We start from the raw sequence: 17,993 nt of genomic DNA, 5'->3' as shown, positions 1-17,993 counted from the left end.
GGGGCATATAATAAAGGTATATACAATTGTGAACAGTGCGGAGAAAGTAAATAAGGAAGTGTTATTTACTCCTTCACATAACACAAAAACCAGGGTCACACAATGAAATTAATAGGCAGCTGGTTTAAAACAAACAAAAGGAAGTACTTCTTCACATAACACACAGGTTTCAGAGTAACAGCCGTGTTAGTCTGTATCCGCAAAAAGAAGAACAGGAGTACTTGTGGCACCTTAGAGACTAACAAATTTATTAGAGCATAAGCTTCCGAAGAAGTGGGCTGTAGTCCACGAAAGCTTATGCTCTAATAAATTTGTTAGTCTCTAAGGTGCCATAAGTACTCCTGTTCTTCTTTTTACATAACACACAGTCAACCTCTGGAACTTGTTGTTAAGGCCAAAAGTATTACTAGGTTCAAAAAAGAATTAGTTACGTTCATGGAGGATAGGTCTATCAATGGCTATTAGCCAAGATAGTCAGGTATCCAACCCCACGTTGTGTGTGTCTCTAGCCTCTGATTGCCAGAAGCTAGGAGTGGACGACATGCGATGGAGAACTCAATGATTGCCTTTCTGTTCATTCCCTCTGAGGCACCTTGGTTACTATTGGAAGACAGGATACTGGGCTAGATGGATCATTGGTCTGACCCAGTATGATCATTCTTATCTATTATGTTCTTATCCAGGCTTTCATCATCTTGTGTCTCAATTACTGCAACATTCTCCTCTCTGGCCTTGACAAATGCAATCTTGACTTGCTTATATGTATTCAGCATATTGCTGATCATTTTCCTAGCCTGTCATTTTGGCCACATCACTGCTCTCTTTGCATCCCTCCACTAGCTCCCCTTCTCTATCACATAAAACATAAGCAGCTGGTATTTATAGTCATTCCACATCATAACCATAGTCTATCATTCACTTTTAAATAATCAATGTTCATCTCCAATGGACCCATGATGCCAGCCTCCATTGCCCGCTTGTTAAATTTGCAGACAAGTACCCATGCTGCCCCTCATGCTTGAGGGGTTCTTTTCATAATTATCTGCAAAACTGCCTGCTCATCTATCTTTCAAGCCTTCCTCAAAGTGCTCCAGGCCATGAGGCCTACAAAAGAACTTGACAACTGTTAGGCTGCTGGTGTGCAGAAACCACACTGACCAGTAGGGTCTCATAGAACCACAGAAATGTAGGATGGAAGGGACCTTAAGAAGTCATGTAGTTGATCACCTGTGCTGCAGCAGGATCAAGTATACATAGATCATCCCTGACAGGTATTTGTCTAACCTGTTCTTAAAACCTTCAGAGATCGAGGTTCCTCAACCTCCATTGGTAACATTTTCCAGTACTTAACTATGCTTATAGTTGGTAAGTTTTTCCTGATATCTAACCTAAATCTCTCTTCCTGCAGATCGAGTTGATTACTTCTTGTCCTACCTTCGGTGGACATACAGAACAAATGATCACCATCCTTTTCATAACTGTCCATAACTCATCAGGTACCCGCATTAAACCTTTTTTTTCTCAAGAATAAAGATGAGTCTAACTATTGCTAAGTAGAGTGGAACTATTTCCTCCTGGATCTTCTATATAACACTCCAGTTAGTACTCCCCAATGATATTTTCTTTTTTAAAGCTGCATCACATTGTTGGCTCATGTTCAATTTGTGATTCACTATAACTCCCAGATCTGTTTCAGCAGTATGGATTATTCCCCATTTTGTATTAGTTTATTTGATTTTTCCTTTTTAAATGTAGTACTTTGCACTTGTCTTTATTGACTCATCTGGGTGATTTCAGTCCAATTTCTTGCTTTGTCATGATATTTTGAATTCTAATCCTGTCCTCCAAACTTCTTGCAACTCCTCCCAGCTTAGTGTTATAAGCAAATTTTATAAGCATATTCTCCATTCCATTAGCCACATTGTTAATGAGAATATTGACTATTACCAGACCCAGGACAGACCCCCATGGGAACCCACTAGATATGTCCTCCCAGTTTGAAAGAGAATCGTTAACTACTTTTTGAGTATGGTCTTTCAACCATTTGTGCATGCACCTCATAGTAATTTCATCTAGAGCATCTTTCCCTAGTTTGCTTATGAACAATGTTGTGTGTAACTGTCTCAAAAGCCTACTAAAAATCAAGATATATCACATCTACTTCTTCCCCCATCCACTAAGCCAGTCGACCCCTGTCACAGAATGAAATTAGATTATTTTGTCATGATTTGTTCTTGATCAATCCATGTTGGCTATTATTTATTATCCTCCAGAGGCTTACAAATTGATTTTTTAATATTTTGTTCCAATATCTTTCCATGTATCAAAGTTAAGCTGACTTGTCCATAGTCCCCTGACTTCTCTTTGTTCCTCTTGTTGAACATAGGTACTATGTTTGTTCTTATGCAGTTCTGAGAGCTCACCATCCTCCATAAGTTCTCAAAGGCAATCACTAAAAGTTCTAAGATTCCTTAAGGACCCGAGGGTTAAATTCATTAGGCCCTGCTGACTTGAATACATCTAATTTACCTAAAAATTCTTTAACTTATTTTTTCCCTTTTCTGGCTTGTATTCCGTCCTGTGTCACTTGTACTCCCCTATCTGTCTGTGTCAATCTGTTGTCTCGTCTTAATCTTAAATTGCATGTCTCTTGAGGCAAGGGCTGTCTTTTTGTTATGTGTTTACACTGTGCCCAGCACAATAGGGTCCCGGTCCATGATCAGGGATCGTAGGCACTATTGTGGTAATAAAAATAATGATTGCATAAATATTTGCATATACAGTTATATACCTGATATTTTAATAACCAGGCCCAAAGAATTTACCGTGGACAGGCTTGCTTCAATATTGACAGTGACAGCAACCAAGTTCTGATTGCTTAAAGCATGCAGGCAAATTGAGGTAACAGATTTACAACAAGATTTACATAGCAGGTTAGTTAAAACTAGCCAGCCAAGACAAATTCCATTCTCAGTCCCTGGCATGGAACTCAGTCTCAGATCATGGAACTTTTGTGAAGTCACCATGGTGAAGAGCACAGAACAGAGAAGGCGGATGGACAGCTAAGTATTTCCATAATGAAGCACATTCAGCCAGGCTGGATACTTCACGTAGAGGGCGAGCGCTTTCTCCACAGTGGCTAGGTACACACTGACTTTTTCTCTTCTGTACTGTGTTAACCCAGAAGAATGTCCTACAGTAGAAAGCTCCAGTTCCATTTGAGAGTAGCAGGGGTAGGAATAAATTGTATGCCTTGAAGATTTTGTACCTATGCATATGCTTAACTATGTTGTAATCCATGAGGATAGTGAGCTAGCTCCTGGTTTTGCTAGTAATGAGCTTTGTAACATGTTTGATGCTGACTAGGTCCTTACTCATGCAGAAATGTAAAAGTAAGCCATTTTTCCCTCTGAGCAGCAGTTCTTAAGGCACTCCCAGTTCTCCAGATCTTCTAGCTGCTCAAATGCATGTGCATTTGGGGTCTTGAGCTTGCCCACCTCTGAGCTCAAAGAGATGTTGCTGTCCTCTGTTGACATCACTTTTCTTAACTTGTTTATTTGATTAGGCATGGATTATGATATATAGGATAATAAAATGCTAAAGCTAGGGCCTGGAGTAAAACCCTAAAGAGTATTTAACAGTCTCTAACAGTATTAATTGTTAAAATACTGTCAATAGCACCTTTTTTAAAATAAAGCCCTTGGGATAGACTTAATGCTAATAAAAGCATTCACCAGATCTTTATACTTGGTTCTCTTCCCTTTACCTCCCCGCAAGCTCCTTGTGTTTGTTACTGTTTCCCATCTTTGTATCTTAATTTAAGCACTTAGAAGCAGGGACAGTGGCCAAGATTTTCAGAAGTGACTGTGATTTTTATTTCTTTGTTGTTTGGTTGCCCAATCTCAGACATGTTAAAGGGGCCCAGGTTTCAGAAAGTGCTGAGCACCCATACTCTGAAAATCAGGCTCCTTTATACAGGGTCTCAAGTTGGCCACTCAAAATCCAAGGCACCTCAAATCACTTGTCACTTTTGCAACCTTACCCATTGTCCTTTATTGGTCTGTAATTATCTATGCCCATTTATTATACTATTTAAACAAGAAACAGTAACATGTGAGGGGGGACAGGAAAAAACATGTACATGATGGGGAATTTTAGAGTAAGGAAACTATTCAATATATTGTAGATTTGTATTTGTACAGCTTTCAGTATCTGCTTCATCTAATTTTCACGAGTAACCAATAATTTGTTAATAGCTTATTTGAAACACTAAAACCAAGGCCAGTGCAATAGACAATTGGAAAACTACCAAAGTTAGGATTTTTCTCACAAGGGGAAATTCTGGCAAGCTAGAAACTGCATGCTGAAAACTTGAGGTTTTCACAGCCACATCATAGCCCCTGCATCATCCCCTCATTGAGGCCAAGATATCAAACTCATGGAAAAGACAAAGAACATGGCTGTAATGCCTGGGGATTTACTTCAAGTGATGGCTACTGATCTGAGCCCTATCACAACACATTCCAGCTTTATTCCTGAGCACATGACCATGTTACATGCCATGTTACTGTTGGATCCTCCATTGTGGGTGCATGTTACTACCCCTCCCATGGAGAGGTTAATTATACAGAGCAGGAGGTAATGATATAATTCAACAGTGACCTTCTACCAATCTTAGATGCCGCATTAGGTCGATTTAAAAATGAATGCATCCACACAACCAACCCTGTTCCATCGACCTAAAGGGCTCTTAAAATCGACTTCTGTACTCCTCCCTAGTGAGGGGAGTAGTGCTAAAATAGACTTTGCTGGGTCAAATTTGGGGTAATGCAGATGCAAATCGACTATATTGGCCTCCAGGAGCTAACCCAGAGTGCTCCATTGTGACTGCTCTGAACAGCACTTTGAACTCCGATGCACTAGCCAGGTATACAGGAAAAGCCCTGGGAACTTTTGAATTTCATTTCCTGTTTGGTCAGCATGGTGAACTCATCAGCACAGGTGACCATGCAGTCTCCCCAGAATTGTAGAGCGTAGAATGTTTCTACGCTCCCCCTATCATCTCCATCCCTGAGCTTATCACAGATTAGAAGGCAAAAAAACTGCACTTGCGATGACATGTTTTCTGAGCTCATGCAGTCCTCCCACACTGATAGGGCACAGCTTAATGCCTGGAGACATTCAGTGGCAGAGGCCAGGAAAGAATTAAGTGAGCCCAAAGAGCGGAGGCAGGACACGATGCTGAGACTAATGGGGAAGCAAAGGGACATGATGAAGCGTCTGTTGCAGGAAAGCCAACAAGAGTATAGACCCCTGCTACATCCACTGTATAACCGCCTACCCTCATTCCCATGTTCCATAGCCTCCTCACCCAAATGCCCAAGAACACAGCAAGGGTGGAGGGGGGCTGGGGGAAGAGAGGCTCCGGCACCCAGCCATTTCACTGCATAGGATGGCCCAAGCAACAGAAGGCTGTCATTCAAACAGTTTGATTTTTAGTGTGGCTACAATAAGCAATGTGGCATTGTTTTTCCCTCCTCCCCCACCCCACCCAGGCTATCTTGTCCATTATATCTTTTTTTTTAATTAATAAAGAAAGAATGCATGGTTTCAAAACAATAGTTACTTTATTTCGAAGGGGGGAGGATGGTTGGCTTACAGAGAATTAAAATCAACAAAGGGGGTGGGTTTGCATCAAGGAGAAACACATACAACTGTCACACCAAAGCCTGGCCATTCATTCATTTCAAAGCCTCTCTAATGCACAGCACACCTTGCTGTGCTCTTCTAATCGCCCTGGTGTCTGGCGCAAAATGATTGTTTGCCGTAGCTTTCACGGGGGATCGGGCGACTGACGACATGTACCCAAAAACATCTGTGACAATGTTTTTGCCACATCAGGCATTGGGAGCTTAACCCAGAATTCCAATGGGCGGTGGAGACTGCAGGAACTGTGGGATAGCTACCCACAGTGCACTGCTCCGTAAGTCGATGCTAGCCATGGTAGTGAGGACGCACTCCACCAACTTAATGCGCTTAGCGTGGACATACACAATTGACTATAAATCGATTTCTAAAAATCAACTTCTATAAAATCGACCTAATTTCGTAGTGTAGACATATCCTAAGTGATTCAAAGTCACTCAGAGGATCTGTGATAGAGCAGAGAATTGAACAAGTGTCTCCCAAATCTCAAGCTAGGGACTGAACTATCCTGCCTTTCTAATTTTGAGGGGTTCATGAAAATTGGGCTCTTTTTTTAAGGGACTCACCCAGGCCATCCACCCAAATCTTTGTAGTATCCCAAGCACATGGTGGTCACATAGAGGTTTCTGTAATACTGAGTGCCTACATCAACATGGAATATATTCACCACTCACTCCATTCTTGATTTGAAAGGCTTTTCTATTAATTTTTATGTTCCTGAGTTATACAGCAGATGGGAATGTCTGGCTACAAACTACTAAGGGCCAGATTGTGCCTTCCTTCTCGCACTGATGGGCAGTTATTCACACAACTAGTTATGCTGTCTGTTACAATTTGGCCCTGTGATGTGGTGTATAAACCCCTTGTTGCCCAATGTGGAATTAAGGGATTATTTTGGGCCCAGTCAGTCCCGCCCCACCACACCTGCAGCAAATGCTCCATCTGGTGGAGGAATTAAAAGGCAGGGAGACAGCTCATTTGGGGGCAGATGTGGAAGACAGTAGACCGGCAGCCCACTGCTCCAGCAGCACAAAGCAGAGGGAAGGCTGAAGTTTCTGACATAACTGCCCCCAAGGGGAAGGGAGGACCCAGAAACAATCAAAGTAGGAAGTATTTCCCTCTCTCCTGCATGTAGGTCGTGGACATTAGTAATCCCCTCTTATTTTCTTGATTGGACTCCCCCAGCACAAGAAAGCCTTGGACCATTCTTAGGTGGGTAGAGGGGAGACAGGAAGTGGTCCAGGGAGGGCAGCCTTAAACAGCCTTGGTTGCCATACCACTGGTAGCCCAAAGGGCCCTGAATTGTAGCCTGGTGGAGTGGGAGGGCCCAGGCTCCCCTACCAACAACCCCACCTGCTGGTCACATAATGCAGCCTGACCACTAAGCCACGCTTCCCAACCAACCACCGAGTGAGAACCAGTACAGGCCCTAAGAGTCTCACTGCTGTTATAAAATTATGCAACAATACATAATAGAAGCCTGCAAATGATTAACAAGTTAAAGGTTACTTTCAGACAGACCCCAATGGAAAGCATAATACAACTGTCAATCTCTATTTTCTTCTAAAATGTACCACATCTGGCAATTTAGTGACTATCACAATAGATATTTGCCTCCAGGATTCTCTAGTTTATGTCTCCATAGTAAAGAGATTTAGATGTTCTCAGTTCAGTAGTGAACAGACCTCTATAACACAATATCCTTCCATACATTATGCAAAAGCTTGCTACAAAGTCAAAACAGATTTACATTACAGATTACATTACAATTTATATGCTTAAGTCCCAGTGAAAAAATAGGATTCAAGTATTTACTTTAATGTTTAGCTGAATCAAGGCCTTGAGCATGTTCTTAACTTTAGGGATGCACATAAGTCTCACTGAAGTGAAGCACATATTTAACGTTTTGCTAAAACAGGTTGACCGTCCTGTGTTTGCAAGATGATGTGAAAAAGTAAGGGTTAAAATTTAATTATGAACCTTTTTGTCTATTTTACTACAGGTTTCTTTCTATTTCACCCTATTTATGAGAACCAAATATTTAGTGTTATAAAAACATTCTGTTTTATTGAACCAAATCAGATAAAAGTAAAACTAAAGTGGTATTATATCAGTGAGACTTCTATAAAACAAAGCCCTATAAAGATGGCAGTATGTATTTTATGTTGGCAGTATTTCACAATAGCTTTTCTCTTAAAGTATTTTTGTCTTTACATTACCTTTGAACGTGGCTAATTTTCCTGAAGTCAAATTGTTACTTTGAGTTTGCACTTAAAAAGAAGAAAATGTGAGAAGCATGTATCTGTGCTCTGGATAGCATAAGGGATGGAAAACACTTGTTTAAAACAAATTAGAAACAAAACATTTTATTGGTCCAAAAATTATTAGAAACAGAGCTCACAGCAGGAGGCACAAAGTCAAGTCTAGCAGACTACATCATCTCTGTAGAAGAGCATGTAAAATGTCTTTGTTAAAGAAAAGGTCAAATACATCGTCTAATTCTTATAGAACTAAAAATATATTTGATTAAAAAGTTCTTATCAAGTGGTTTTACTATCGGTTTCTCCTAAACAAGTATTCATAACTTTAAATGGTGTTCGTGCATCTGGTTTTCATCAGAATCAAATAAAAGACTTCCGTAGGACCGGATGGCACTGGTTTTAATTCTTTTTGCCCTAATTTAGGTATTATGAAAATGAAGTATGATGTAACCAAACTTTATATGTAAAGTATCACATAATATTGTGAACAAAGATGCATTTTATATTACCCGTTTCAATTAAATCAAACCTGCTCATTTTTAAAAATCTGAGCACAGACTGAGGGAAAGTGTCCTTAGTACTGTTGCTGCTTTATGTTAGAGTCAGGATTTCCTGTCTTTTTGTAGCTAGGTGCTGAGGTGCCTTAGTTATTGTAGGGGTTAAAAGTTGTAGGCACTGATGCGTATATATTAGGCTGTATTCATAAAACACAGCGTGTAGCCTGAGTCAAACTATTACAGTCTAACCACAGTGACCAATAGAAAGAGAAGAGCCAAGAAAGCTGAGGTAAGCTAGATTCTGAAGCATTGTCAAGTTAGAAAGAATAGATAAGGTGTAAATGATAATGTATCAGGGGATGTTGGTGTGTACTTTAGGATTTATATGCTAATAATTGTCCGGAGGACAGGATCCAACAAATTGCTAGCAGCCAAAGCTTTCCACTGTAAAGTGATTTCTAACAGGCTTCAGATATCTGCAGTAACTTGACTAACAAGGTAAATTATTTTAATTACTTGTAAAAATATTTTTAAGGCTATAGATATTTACATAATAGGGGGATAACATTTCAGTGTGTGAATCAACTCTAACATTCCCTAGAAATCTTTTGTTTGTCCTCTTTGGAATACTTCCAAATATCCAGCAATTTCTGGGGCTAGCAGATCTGTGGGAATATTGCACTTGCTGCTTCCAGCAATAATAAATAATTATAATAATAATAATAAAAGTAATAGCAATAAATGATCACATTTTACACACAAATAATAGAACCCTTAAGTTTACTCTTGCATCAGTGATATCAGAGATATTCTTTCAATCTAAATTTTATTTTTGCCAAAGTAACTTTTTGTATTTCACCACAAATTTGTGCTGTTGATCTTTTGTTATTATATTCCAAAAATGCTAACCAATCCTTGTCAAAAATCAGAAAATACAGCAGGTCCAATGAGGCACTGTTACTATGCTACCCAAATGGTATCTGTAGGAACAAATTATCAGTGATTTCATTGTCTAATAGTGGAAAGCGTCAAACTCAGAATGGAATTGGATACAAAACAACTGAATCTGTATATTTCATGAAACAGGGTAAATCCTTATACTGGACTTATTCTTTAAGTTACTTACCAGGAGGTGAAGGGCAGAAAGGGGAGTTAAAGAAGAAAAACTAACTTGGGGTAGGGGAGAGGGAGGGGAATGGGTTATTCAAACAGATTTCTTCAGGCTTTTTTGGAACATGTCAAACAGCTGTTAAAATACTCTTTGATCTTTCTTTTTTGTGTGATGAGAAAATCTGATCCAGATGCCTTTTATAGTTTAGGAGAGAAAGAAGTAGGAACATATGACTACTTTCAAGGAGGCTCACAGTAGAATTGAATTAATAACACTATGACATTTGAAGCTGTCTTTACTGTGATGCTGTGTGTAACCTCTAGTTTATATTAAGTGGTTCTACATAGGAAACATTATGTGATGCTACAAATAACTATTTTCAGATTTATAGGAATCATTGATTTAGTATAAAAGAGTAGTATTTCCAGATTCTTGGAATGATCACCCAATGTGAAATCTAACTTGAATCAGGAATATATTGTGCCAAGGTGAAAATCTGTACTATTTGACATCTTTAATATTACTGCCAATTTTTCCCTAGTATACATAGTGATCTCATAAAGGACAGAATTTGGCCCTTTATAAAGAAAAAAAATATTGTTTCAGAAAAAAAGTTTATAATAGCTAATGTGCTGTTAAAGAGTACAATTATTTATATTTGGCTGAAATATATGATTTTGGTATAGGCTTTCTTTTCATAGAGATAGCTAATTGCTTTTCTTCCTTTGTAAGGCAAACAATGACTGTAAAAGTCTATCCCAGCCTTTTGGTATTATTCCTGACCAATACTGTGTGGACTCGGAATGTGAGACAAGTCTATGATGCGATGGATTCAGAGGATTGGTCTCGCTTCACCTTTGAGTGTCCACAAGAATGCTTCTGTCCTCCCAGTTTCCCCAATGCTTTATACTGTGATAACAAGGGACTTAAAGAAATACCTGCAATCCCAGCAAGGATCTGGTATCTCTATCTGCAGAACAATCTGATTGAAACAATTTCTGAGAAGCCTTTTGTGAATGCCACTCATCTGAAATGGATAAATTTAAACAAGAATAAAATCACCAGCAATGGAATTGAAGAAAGTGTGCTCAGCAAACTGAAGCATCTGCTTTACTTGTTTCTTGAAGATAACGAGTTGGAAGAGGTGCCTGCTCCATTACCGACAAGCTTAGAGCAACTGAGACTGGCTAGAAACAAAATCTCCAGGATCCCTGAAGGGGTCTTTAGCAATTTGGAAAACCTTACGATGCTAGATCTGCATCATAACAAGCTGTTGGATAGTGCTCTCCAGAGTGACACCTTCCAGGGGCTCAACAATCTCATGCAACTCAACATAGCTAAAAACTCCCTCAAGAAAATGCCACTAAGCATTCCAGCTAATACAATGCAGCTGTTTTTAGACAACAACTCTATTGAAGTGATCCCAGAGAACTACTTTAGTGCAATACCCAAAGTTACTTTCCTTAGACTGAACTACAATAAATTATCTGATGATGGCATCCCCCCAAATGTGTTTAATGTTTCATCTATTCTAGACCTACAGCTGTCCCACAACCAACTCACTAAAATTCCACTTTTCAATGCTCATCTTGAGCATCTTCACCTTGATCACAACAGGATCAAAAGTAAGTGTATATTGTCAGAGTGGGATCACACCAAGGATTACAATCCTATTAAATATCTCTTCACACACAAAAAAAAGCGTACTTCACTGTCTGGTTATGCACAAGAATGGCTATTTTCTTAAATTCAGGAGTCTTTGAACTGGTTAATTCCTTTAATTTCCTGAGAGGTTTATATTTTATATCATCAGTCTTGACAGTATTATAATCAACATGCCAAGAAAACAAGGAAAAAATACTTATTTAAAGTAAAAAGACTCAAGAATATGCTATAAAGAACAATCTTGCAAGAATAATTAGTAAGATGATCCATTGGGCCAATTTCTAAGACTTAGACTCTAAGATATGCCAACAAAAATATGGACACACACGGTACTGCACGTATAAAATCTGCATTTGTACACACAGAACGTTTGGCATGCAAATCATATACATGAATGCATGAAAGTGCACCTGGGCACTCACTTTCCCAGTTAAGCCGGTAATTAGCCATTTTGTGCAATCAAATGCAGAAGTTTATATACAAGGGTTAAGATTTTCAAAATAAATGAGTAAGTAAATAAATAAAATAGGTGTCTCAAGTCAGGCTGTTAAATCCATATTTAGGCACTTAAACAAGTTGCCAGATTTTGAAAGTTGCTGAGCATCCAATCGCGCCCACTAAGATTAATGAAGGTGCTGGGTGCTCAGCACTTCTGAAAATCTGCCCCCTTATTCAGATACCTGAATATGCAATCAGGAGTCTAGCTTCAGGCACCAATTGTTTAGTAACGGAGGCCCCGATCACTGTTGTCTATGTGAATAATGACATATTAGGAGCATAAATCTGATTATGTCTTCTCCATCTTTTGGATTCTGTGAGATAAATCCTGAGATCTTGACTCAGTCCTTTCTCATGAAAAACTTCCACTGACTTCACAGAAATTTTTTCTGAGTCAAGATTTTAGGATTTGGAACGCTTTGATCTATTTAATGTTTTCATATTGTATAAATAATTAACATCACATTTCATTCCTAAGACAATTTAAGTTTATCATCATATTATCGTGCTGGTTGCAACAACCTACTTCCAGCATCCATTCAGACATACTTAGGATCCAAGGAGCAGTTATGCCATCAAGGTTCCCAACCAAAAAGTCATGCAAAACTAAAATTACCTCACTTAACATCACTTAACTTTTTCACACCAGTAAACTATTTCTGCTATCAAAATCAAAAAGTGATCACTTCATAGCTCTGCACAAAAGAAACTAGACAAATAAAACCCAACACATGTTGACTCATTCATACTTTGGTCTGACATATTATCTAATTCATTTTCTAACCTTCCTGTCACCACTGAAATCCTCTAACCTGGCAAATAAGTTACTCCTTATTACCATGTGATGTCATATCTCACAAGTGTATTAAAATTAACAGCTTGATTTCTGGGAAAGAGAGGATTTAGCAACCGGTGCACAGCTAATTTAAAATTAATCTGATTATTAACAATCAGATTAATTAAATACTATTTCACTGCCTGTACTTACAAAGTCAAATGTATAAACTTTTATATGTGTGTGTTAGTTTTGCATAGGTTGCTGCCATTTAAGTGGACTACAAAAAGAGTGAGATTTAAGTAGTGCTCATGTCATGTGTCATTACTGAGCAAATTCACTGCTCGCAAAGGGATTTATCTTAATTTTTCCACTGCTGGCCTCCAGGTGCACACTTTATCTGCTGTCACTTTAAATGGACACAATTGAAATAAGTGGAATGTGAGCAGTTATGTACATGGTGTAATAGGTAGCAGTGAAGTCTTTAAATAGCAACCATGTTATCTTTTATTTAAAAGCAAAAAAGATCAAAATGTTAAATTTCAAAAGTGCCTAAGTAATTTAAGAGCTTAAGTCCCACTTACAAAAGATACATACCCCCTGAGGGCCCAGATCAGAGGTATTTAGGTGCCTTACTCTCACTGGAGTTAAGCACCTAAATACTTTTGAGGATCTGGGCTTTAGGAACCTAGATTCCAATTACTTCTAATGAGACAGGCTCCTAATTCAGTTATAAAAATTTTGTATTCAGTTTGAAATTTGTACACAACCTTCATGTTATTGAAGTTTGGAAGAAAACCAGTTAAATATATCCTAATCCAATGTTACTTCACCCTTAAGATTATAAACAGTAACATTAATTACAATAGAAAACCAGTACTAAAATCAAAAGCATTTAATACACAAGACAAACGTGTGAACTTTTTACTACTGCTGCTCAAGATGTAAGTGATACGAACACATTCTACTACGCTAGACACTCGTTCTCCCTCTAACATCTTAGAAGACTTTTAGGATCAAAGGTCAAAAGACAAAAGAATGTAATTTTGTCTGGCAGAAGTGATGGGAATTGACATCAGATCAGGCTGCAGATCAGTTTTTCCACTTACAGAAGATAAGTGATTAGTTTAAAGAGGTGCTGAAAGAAAAATAATTTCTAAAGCTTGGATCTAGTTTCTCCATAAAGAGTTTCCAAAGTAAGTTAGCTTTTTCATGTACAGAATTATTCCTCTTCTTTACTCGAGAGATGATAATTGAATATCCTCACATGCGTGCCAGTATTGTAGTCTGTTAGGTAGATGGCTTACAATAAAAGTAATAGGATTTGTAGGTGCTAAGACACCAATATCACTTTTTATGGAATTTGCTTGCTTATTATTTATATACTTTACTGTTACATCCAAATGCCCCAGACACGGTCTGATCTCATTTTGCTAAGAACTGCATAAACACAGGATGACTTGGGGTTAAATTGGAGAAGTCAGTGTTGGAGCAAGAGAGGAGGGGGGTAGAGGGATAGAAACACAGAGAAGGACAATGGCCAGGAAGAGTGGTTGGACAGGTGAGGGAAAATCTCTCTCACAAAAAACAAAAACAAGATCCTCTGCAGCTGTTGGCCTGTGAGTGTTCAGCAGGTCCGCAGTGTTATGCATCAGTGGAGGCTATTTCCTATGCCAAGGGAATACTTCTCCCAGGGTAGTGGCTCCATATTCCCAGTTTAGACATTACATAGCTTATCAAGACTACCATCCACACAGGCAGATGGCCATGTACAACAATCAGGAAAATGACAATCCTATCACCAGGGACTGGCTTTTCCTTAAGAATTCTTAAGCAAGAACAGAATTTTAAAGGGGTCAAGTAGTTTGACATCACTTTTCAAACTCACTGATGTTGCTTCTCCTGGGCTGAAAAAAACTATTCCAGAGCTCTGCCAGGAAAGAGGAAGGGGTATATCAGCATAAAGATTTCACTCTTTTATCCCACTCCAAAAACTCAGTGAGGACGGAAGTCCCTACAACAGCATGAGGGAAAGTGGGGAGACATCTTCACCTTATTGGCAGCCAGGGGCAGGTGACATTGATTAGAGATGGGACTTTGAGATCCTAGTAGGGGAAGTGTGAAAGATGCCCTCAAACCATCCAGAGATTTCTTTTTACATGGTGGGTGGTCTGGCATTTTCTGTTCTTTTGTTGCCATGTCCTAGGATCTGAGTAGTTAATATGGTCTTTGAAGCCCAATGCAGAAAGTAAACTTTGGATAGAAGGCATGGTGGGGCATTTTTTCTTCCTTATTTTGTGACCGTTCTGTCTTGTATGTAGACTGCCGTGTGTCACTGGCCTGCTGAATCCCATGTGGCCTGAAAGGACAGATATTTTCTCCTATACAGAGCTCATTCAACATCATGCCTTTTAGTAAAGGCTTTCATAATGAAATATCACTCTATGGCTTCCAGTTTCTTAACCTGACACATAAATGAGCTTTATAGCAAGTCAACAGCTTTATGATACAAACGAAGTAAATTGATTGCAAGACATACATAGAGCAATAGTATATCTTATCATATATAATTCTTGTAGGTAAGGGTTGCTTTTGATACCCACTCTTCTAAATACAATTATAAATAAATAAATAGATAGATATTTCACATCTGTAGCACTTTTCTTCCATGAATACTGAGAGCGTTACAAGCATTAAACAAACTTCACAACATTCCTCTGAGGTAGGCCAGTGGTGGGGTATATAATAAAGGTTTCTGCACCTTTGTGTTGTGAAGATAAAGTCCGAACATGAGCTGATGTTACAGATGACATTTTGGATACAGTTTTTCAGGAATCATATTTTCCCCTTTAAAAATACTGACAGAAACCAAAGTTGTTTTCATCAAAACTTATTTTCATTAAAAAAAATTCATTGACAATTTTGAGGCTATCAAAAATCAGAAAATGCCTCAAATCAAAAATTTCAGTTTTTTTTGTTGCCAAAAATCAGAAATATTTTTAAAAGATTTAAACAGAAAAACATTGCCTGTTTCCCTGCTAGAGGAGACCTCCTCAAGCTCTTTTTGAGGGGTGTACGATAGCCAGCTGCAGCCTCAGGTACTCAGGTTAGTAACTAAATGGCACAATTTGGCCCAATGAGTTTGGCACCCTTGGTACATATAAAAAAAATCACTTCAGCCATCATTAATCTGAAGCCACTTATAGGCTGAAGCAGGGTACCTGTTGAAAATCACTACAGAACAGTTCAAGACAAGACATATAGAATACTTTACACAACTGAAACTGCAGATAGAATTTAGCAGGGCAGATTTAAAGAAGGTAACACCCCTAATTTTAATGAAAATAACATGATTTGAGCCACAATTTCAAATCTTTATCTGAAATAAAATGAGATACTGTATCTATTGCTTATATATAACTGCAGTTATTACCTGTAAAATAGGAATGGTAGCACCCCAGTCCATCAGTGATGTGAAATTTGATGAAGCCATTGTTCAGCAGGATAGGAGAACTGGGGAGCTTGTATATTAACACTCTAGAAAGGACACTTGTAAGAGGAGTTCCTCTGATCAATATTCTTAGCCTTTGAATGTCAAATATCATGAATTGGACTATATATATATATATATATATATATTTTTTTTTTTTACTGCCGCTAATGCGCAGACACTCAAAGTGGGATTTTCAGCGGTGCTCAGGATTGACCTAACTCTGCGCTCATTGAAGTCCTATGCGAGTAGAGTTAGGCCAAAACTGAGTATTTTTGAAAATGTCACTTTAGCAGTTAAATGCCTTACTCTTCCAGCTGTCCAAAATATAGTCAGACATTCTGGTACCTCTCTAGAAGGTAAATTGATCATAATCATGACAAGTCATTTACAGAATGAATTTGATTATACTATCTTAGCACACTTACTCTTTTTGAACTGAAATTATGACTAATTCAATATTTTACAGTATTGAAAAGAACAGCCAAACACTGTATAAATATTGTTTAAATGCACCTTAAAAAGTTAATCCCCTTGCACCTTTTTCATACAAATTAAATGACATAGTTTATTTGTATTTATAGGTGTCAATGGCACTCTAATGTGTCCCACCTCTATTGCCATAGAAGATCACAGATCCTATGGTAATATGCCACGTCTCCGCTACCTCCGCCTGGATGGAAATGAAATTCAGCCTCCTATTCCATTGGACATCATGATATGTTTCCGGCTTCTTCAGGCTGTTGTTATTTGAAGATATCTCACTATCGCATTTTCATTTTCAGAGTTTAAGGAGCAAGTTTTGCTGGCATGAAACTTGTTCTAATTCATAAGTCAATCAATATTTTTTTTCTCTTTTTACTCTAAATTCCTACTTGCTACTATCATTTTATATTTGCAAATATTTCTCTTCCTTCAGAAAAGAGGTTCCCAGATTTGTATGCAATCTGGTGGGTTTTTTTTTAAATTCCTTATGCAAATATACTGCAAATTATGTATTTTTAATGTTCCTACAGTCCCAGCGCAAGTTCGTCTACTCTTCACCTATCTTGTTAAATTCTACATTAAGTGCGAGTTCCACTAAGGAATTCTATTATAATGCACAGATTTATGAATTCAGGTACACTTGGCCTGATATGTATTATAAAATAATCAAGTACTATACTGCTATTAATTTTCATACCTTACACTCTCCTTCCTTAAAATAGGCACTGCTGTGACAGTGAACAGCCTTTCATTGTATCAATAAATTACACCGATTCTTGTTTGTTTGTTTTTCTTTACAGATTGAAGTCTTCTAGCGATACTTCCCTAGCTGCATAGGCACGACATTTATTAGACTCTGGATACCATAGCACTTCTAGGGGTACCACATACATTGAACTATGCATATATAGAACTGGCATACAAATACATGAGATGTGAAGTGTTCTAAACTCAAAACCATGGATAAGGAAATCCAGGCTGAAATCCTGACTCCATTGAGGTCAATGGAAACCTTTTTCCATTGACTTCAGTAGAGCTAGGATTCCATCCCCAATGTTCTAATTCTGTTTCCTTCTGTGGCCTTGAGTAAGTCACTTAACTAATGTGTTTCAGTTTCCATATAGGTAAAATGGGGATAATACTGCTTACCGACTTCACAGGAATGTTGTGGGGAAATAGTTCATGTTTGAAAAAATATGATAACACACAAAACCCCCAAAATGTGTCCTGCAGATACATGACAAGGATGTGTCAAAATATCCAAACATTTTAATTGGAAGAAATGTCATTTTTAAGGCAAATGTAATCAGCTCAGTGTAATATTTAGTAAGCTATTGACTCATGCAAAGAGACTGGATTTTAGAGAAGTCCAGGTACTTAAACATACAAAATCCATTAATAGTGGCAGTACCATTGGGATAGCTTTCTACAAAGTCTTTCTTTCCTTTTTTTATAGTAAGTTATGTCAATAGTCAGGGTTTCAGTACACAACCTGAATATTAGA

At 38.2% G+C, this 17,993-nt stretch overlaps 1 protein-coding gene across 2 annotated transcripts; it reads left to right on the top strand.

Moving 5' to 3' along the window:
- The first annotated feature begins 8,668 nt into the window (after window positions 1-8,668).
- On the top strand, window positions 8,669-17,278 carry KERA (keratocan). Of its 2 annotated transcripts, none has more exons than XM_034756359.1 (3): window positions 8,669-8,753; window positions 10,308-11,200; window positions 16,588-17,278. In XM_034756359.1, the coding sequence occupies exons 2-3, from the start codon at window positions 10,315-10,317 to the stop codon at window positions 16,755-16,757; spliced, it is 1,056 nt and encodes a 351-aa protein (XP_034612250.1). In that variant the 5' UTR covers window positions 8,669-8,753; window positions 10,308-10,314; the 3' UTR covers window positions 16,758-17,278. The 2 variants fall into 2 exon arrangements, with proteins under 2 accessions (XP_034612250.1, XP_034612338.1); XM_034756447.1 differs by lacking the exon at window positions 8,669-8,753 and adding an exon at window positions 8,762-8,962.
- The last annotated feature ends 715 nt before the right edge of the window (window positions 17,279-17,993 follow it).

This window comes from Trachemys scripta, chromosome 1 (assembly GCF_013100865.1).
Source record: "Trachemys scripta elegans isolate TJP31775 chromosome 1, CAS_Tse_1.0, whole genome shotgun sequence".
Classification (NCBI taxonomy): domain Eukaryota; kingdom Metazoa; phylum Chordata; order Testudines; family Emydidae; genus Trachemys; species Trachemys scripta.
Note: the sequence above shows the minus strand (reverse complement) of the source record. Positions and strands in the feature narration are given on the sequence as shown.

Coding starts and splice junctions, on each gene's coding strand:
- KERA (XM_034756359.1), top strand. CDS start 10,315: ATGACTGTAAAAGTCTATCCCAGCCTTTTGGTATTATTCCTGACCAAT. Junction 11,201..16,587: donor TGATCACAACAGGATCAAAA/GTAAGTGTATAT, acceptor TTGTATTTATAG/GTGTCAATGGCACTCTAATG.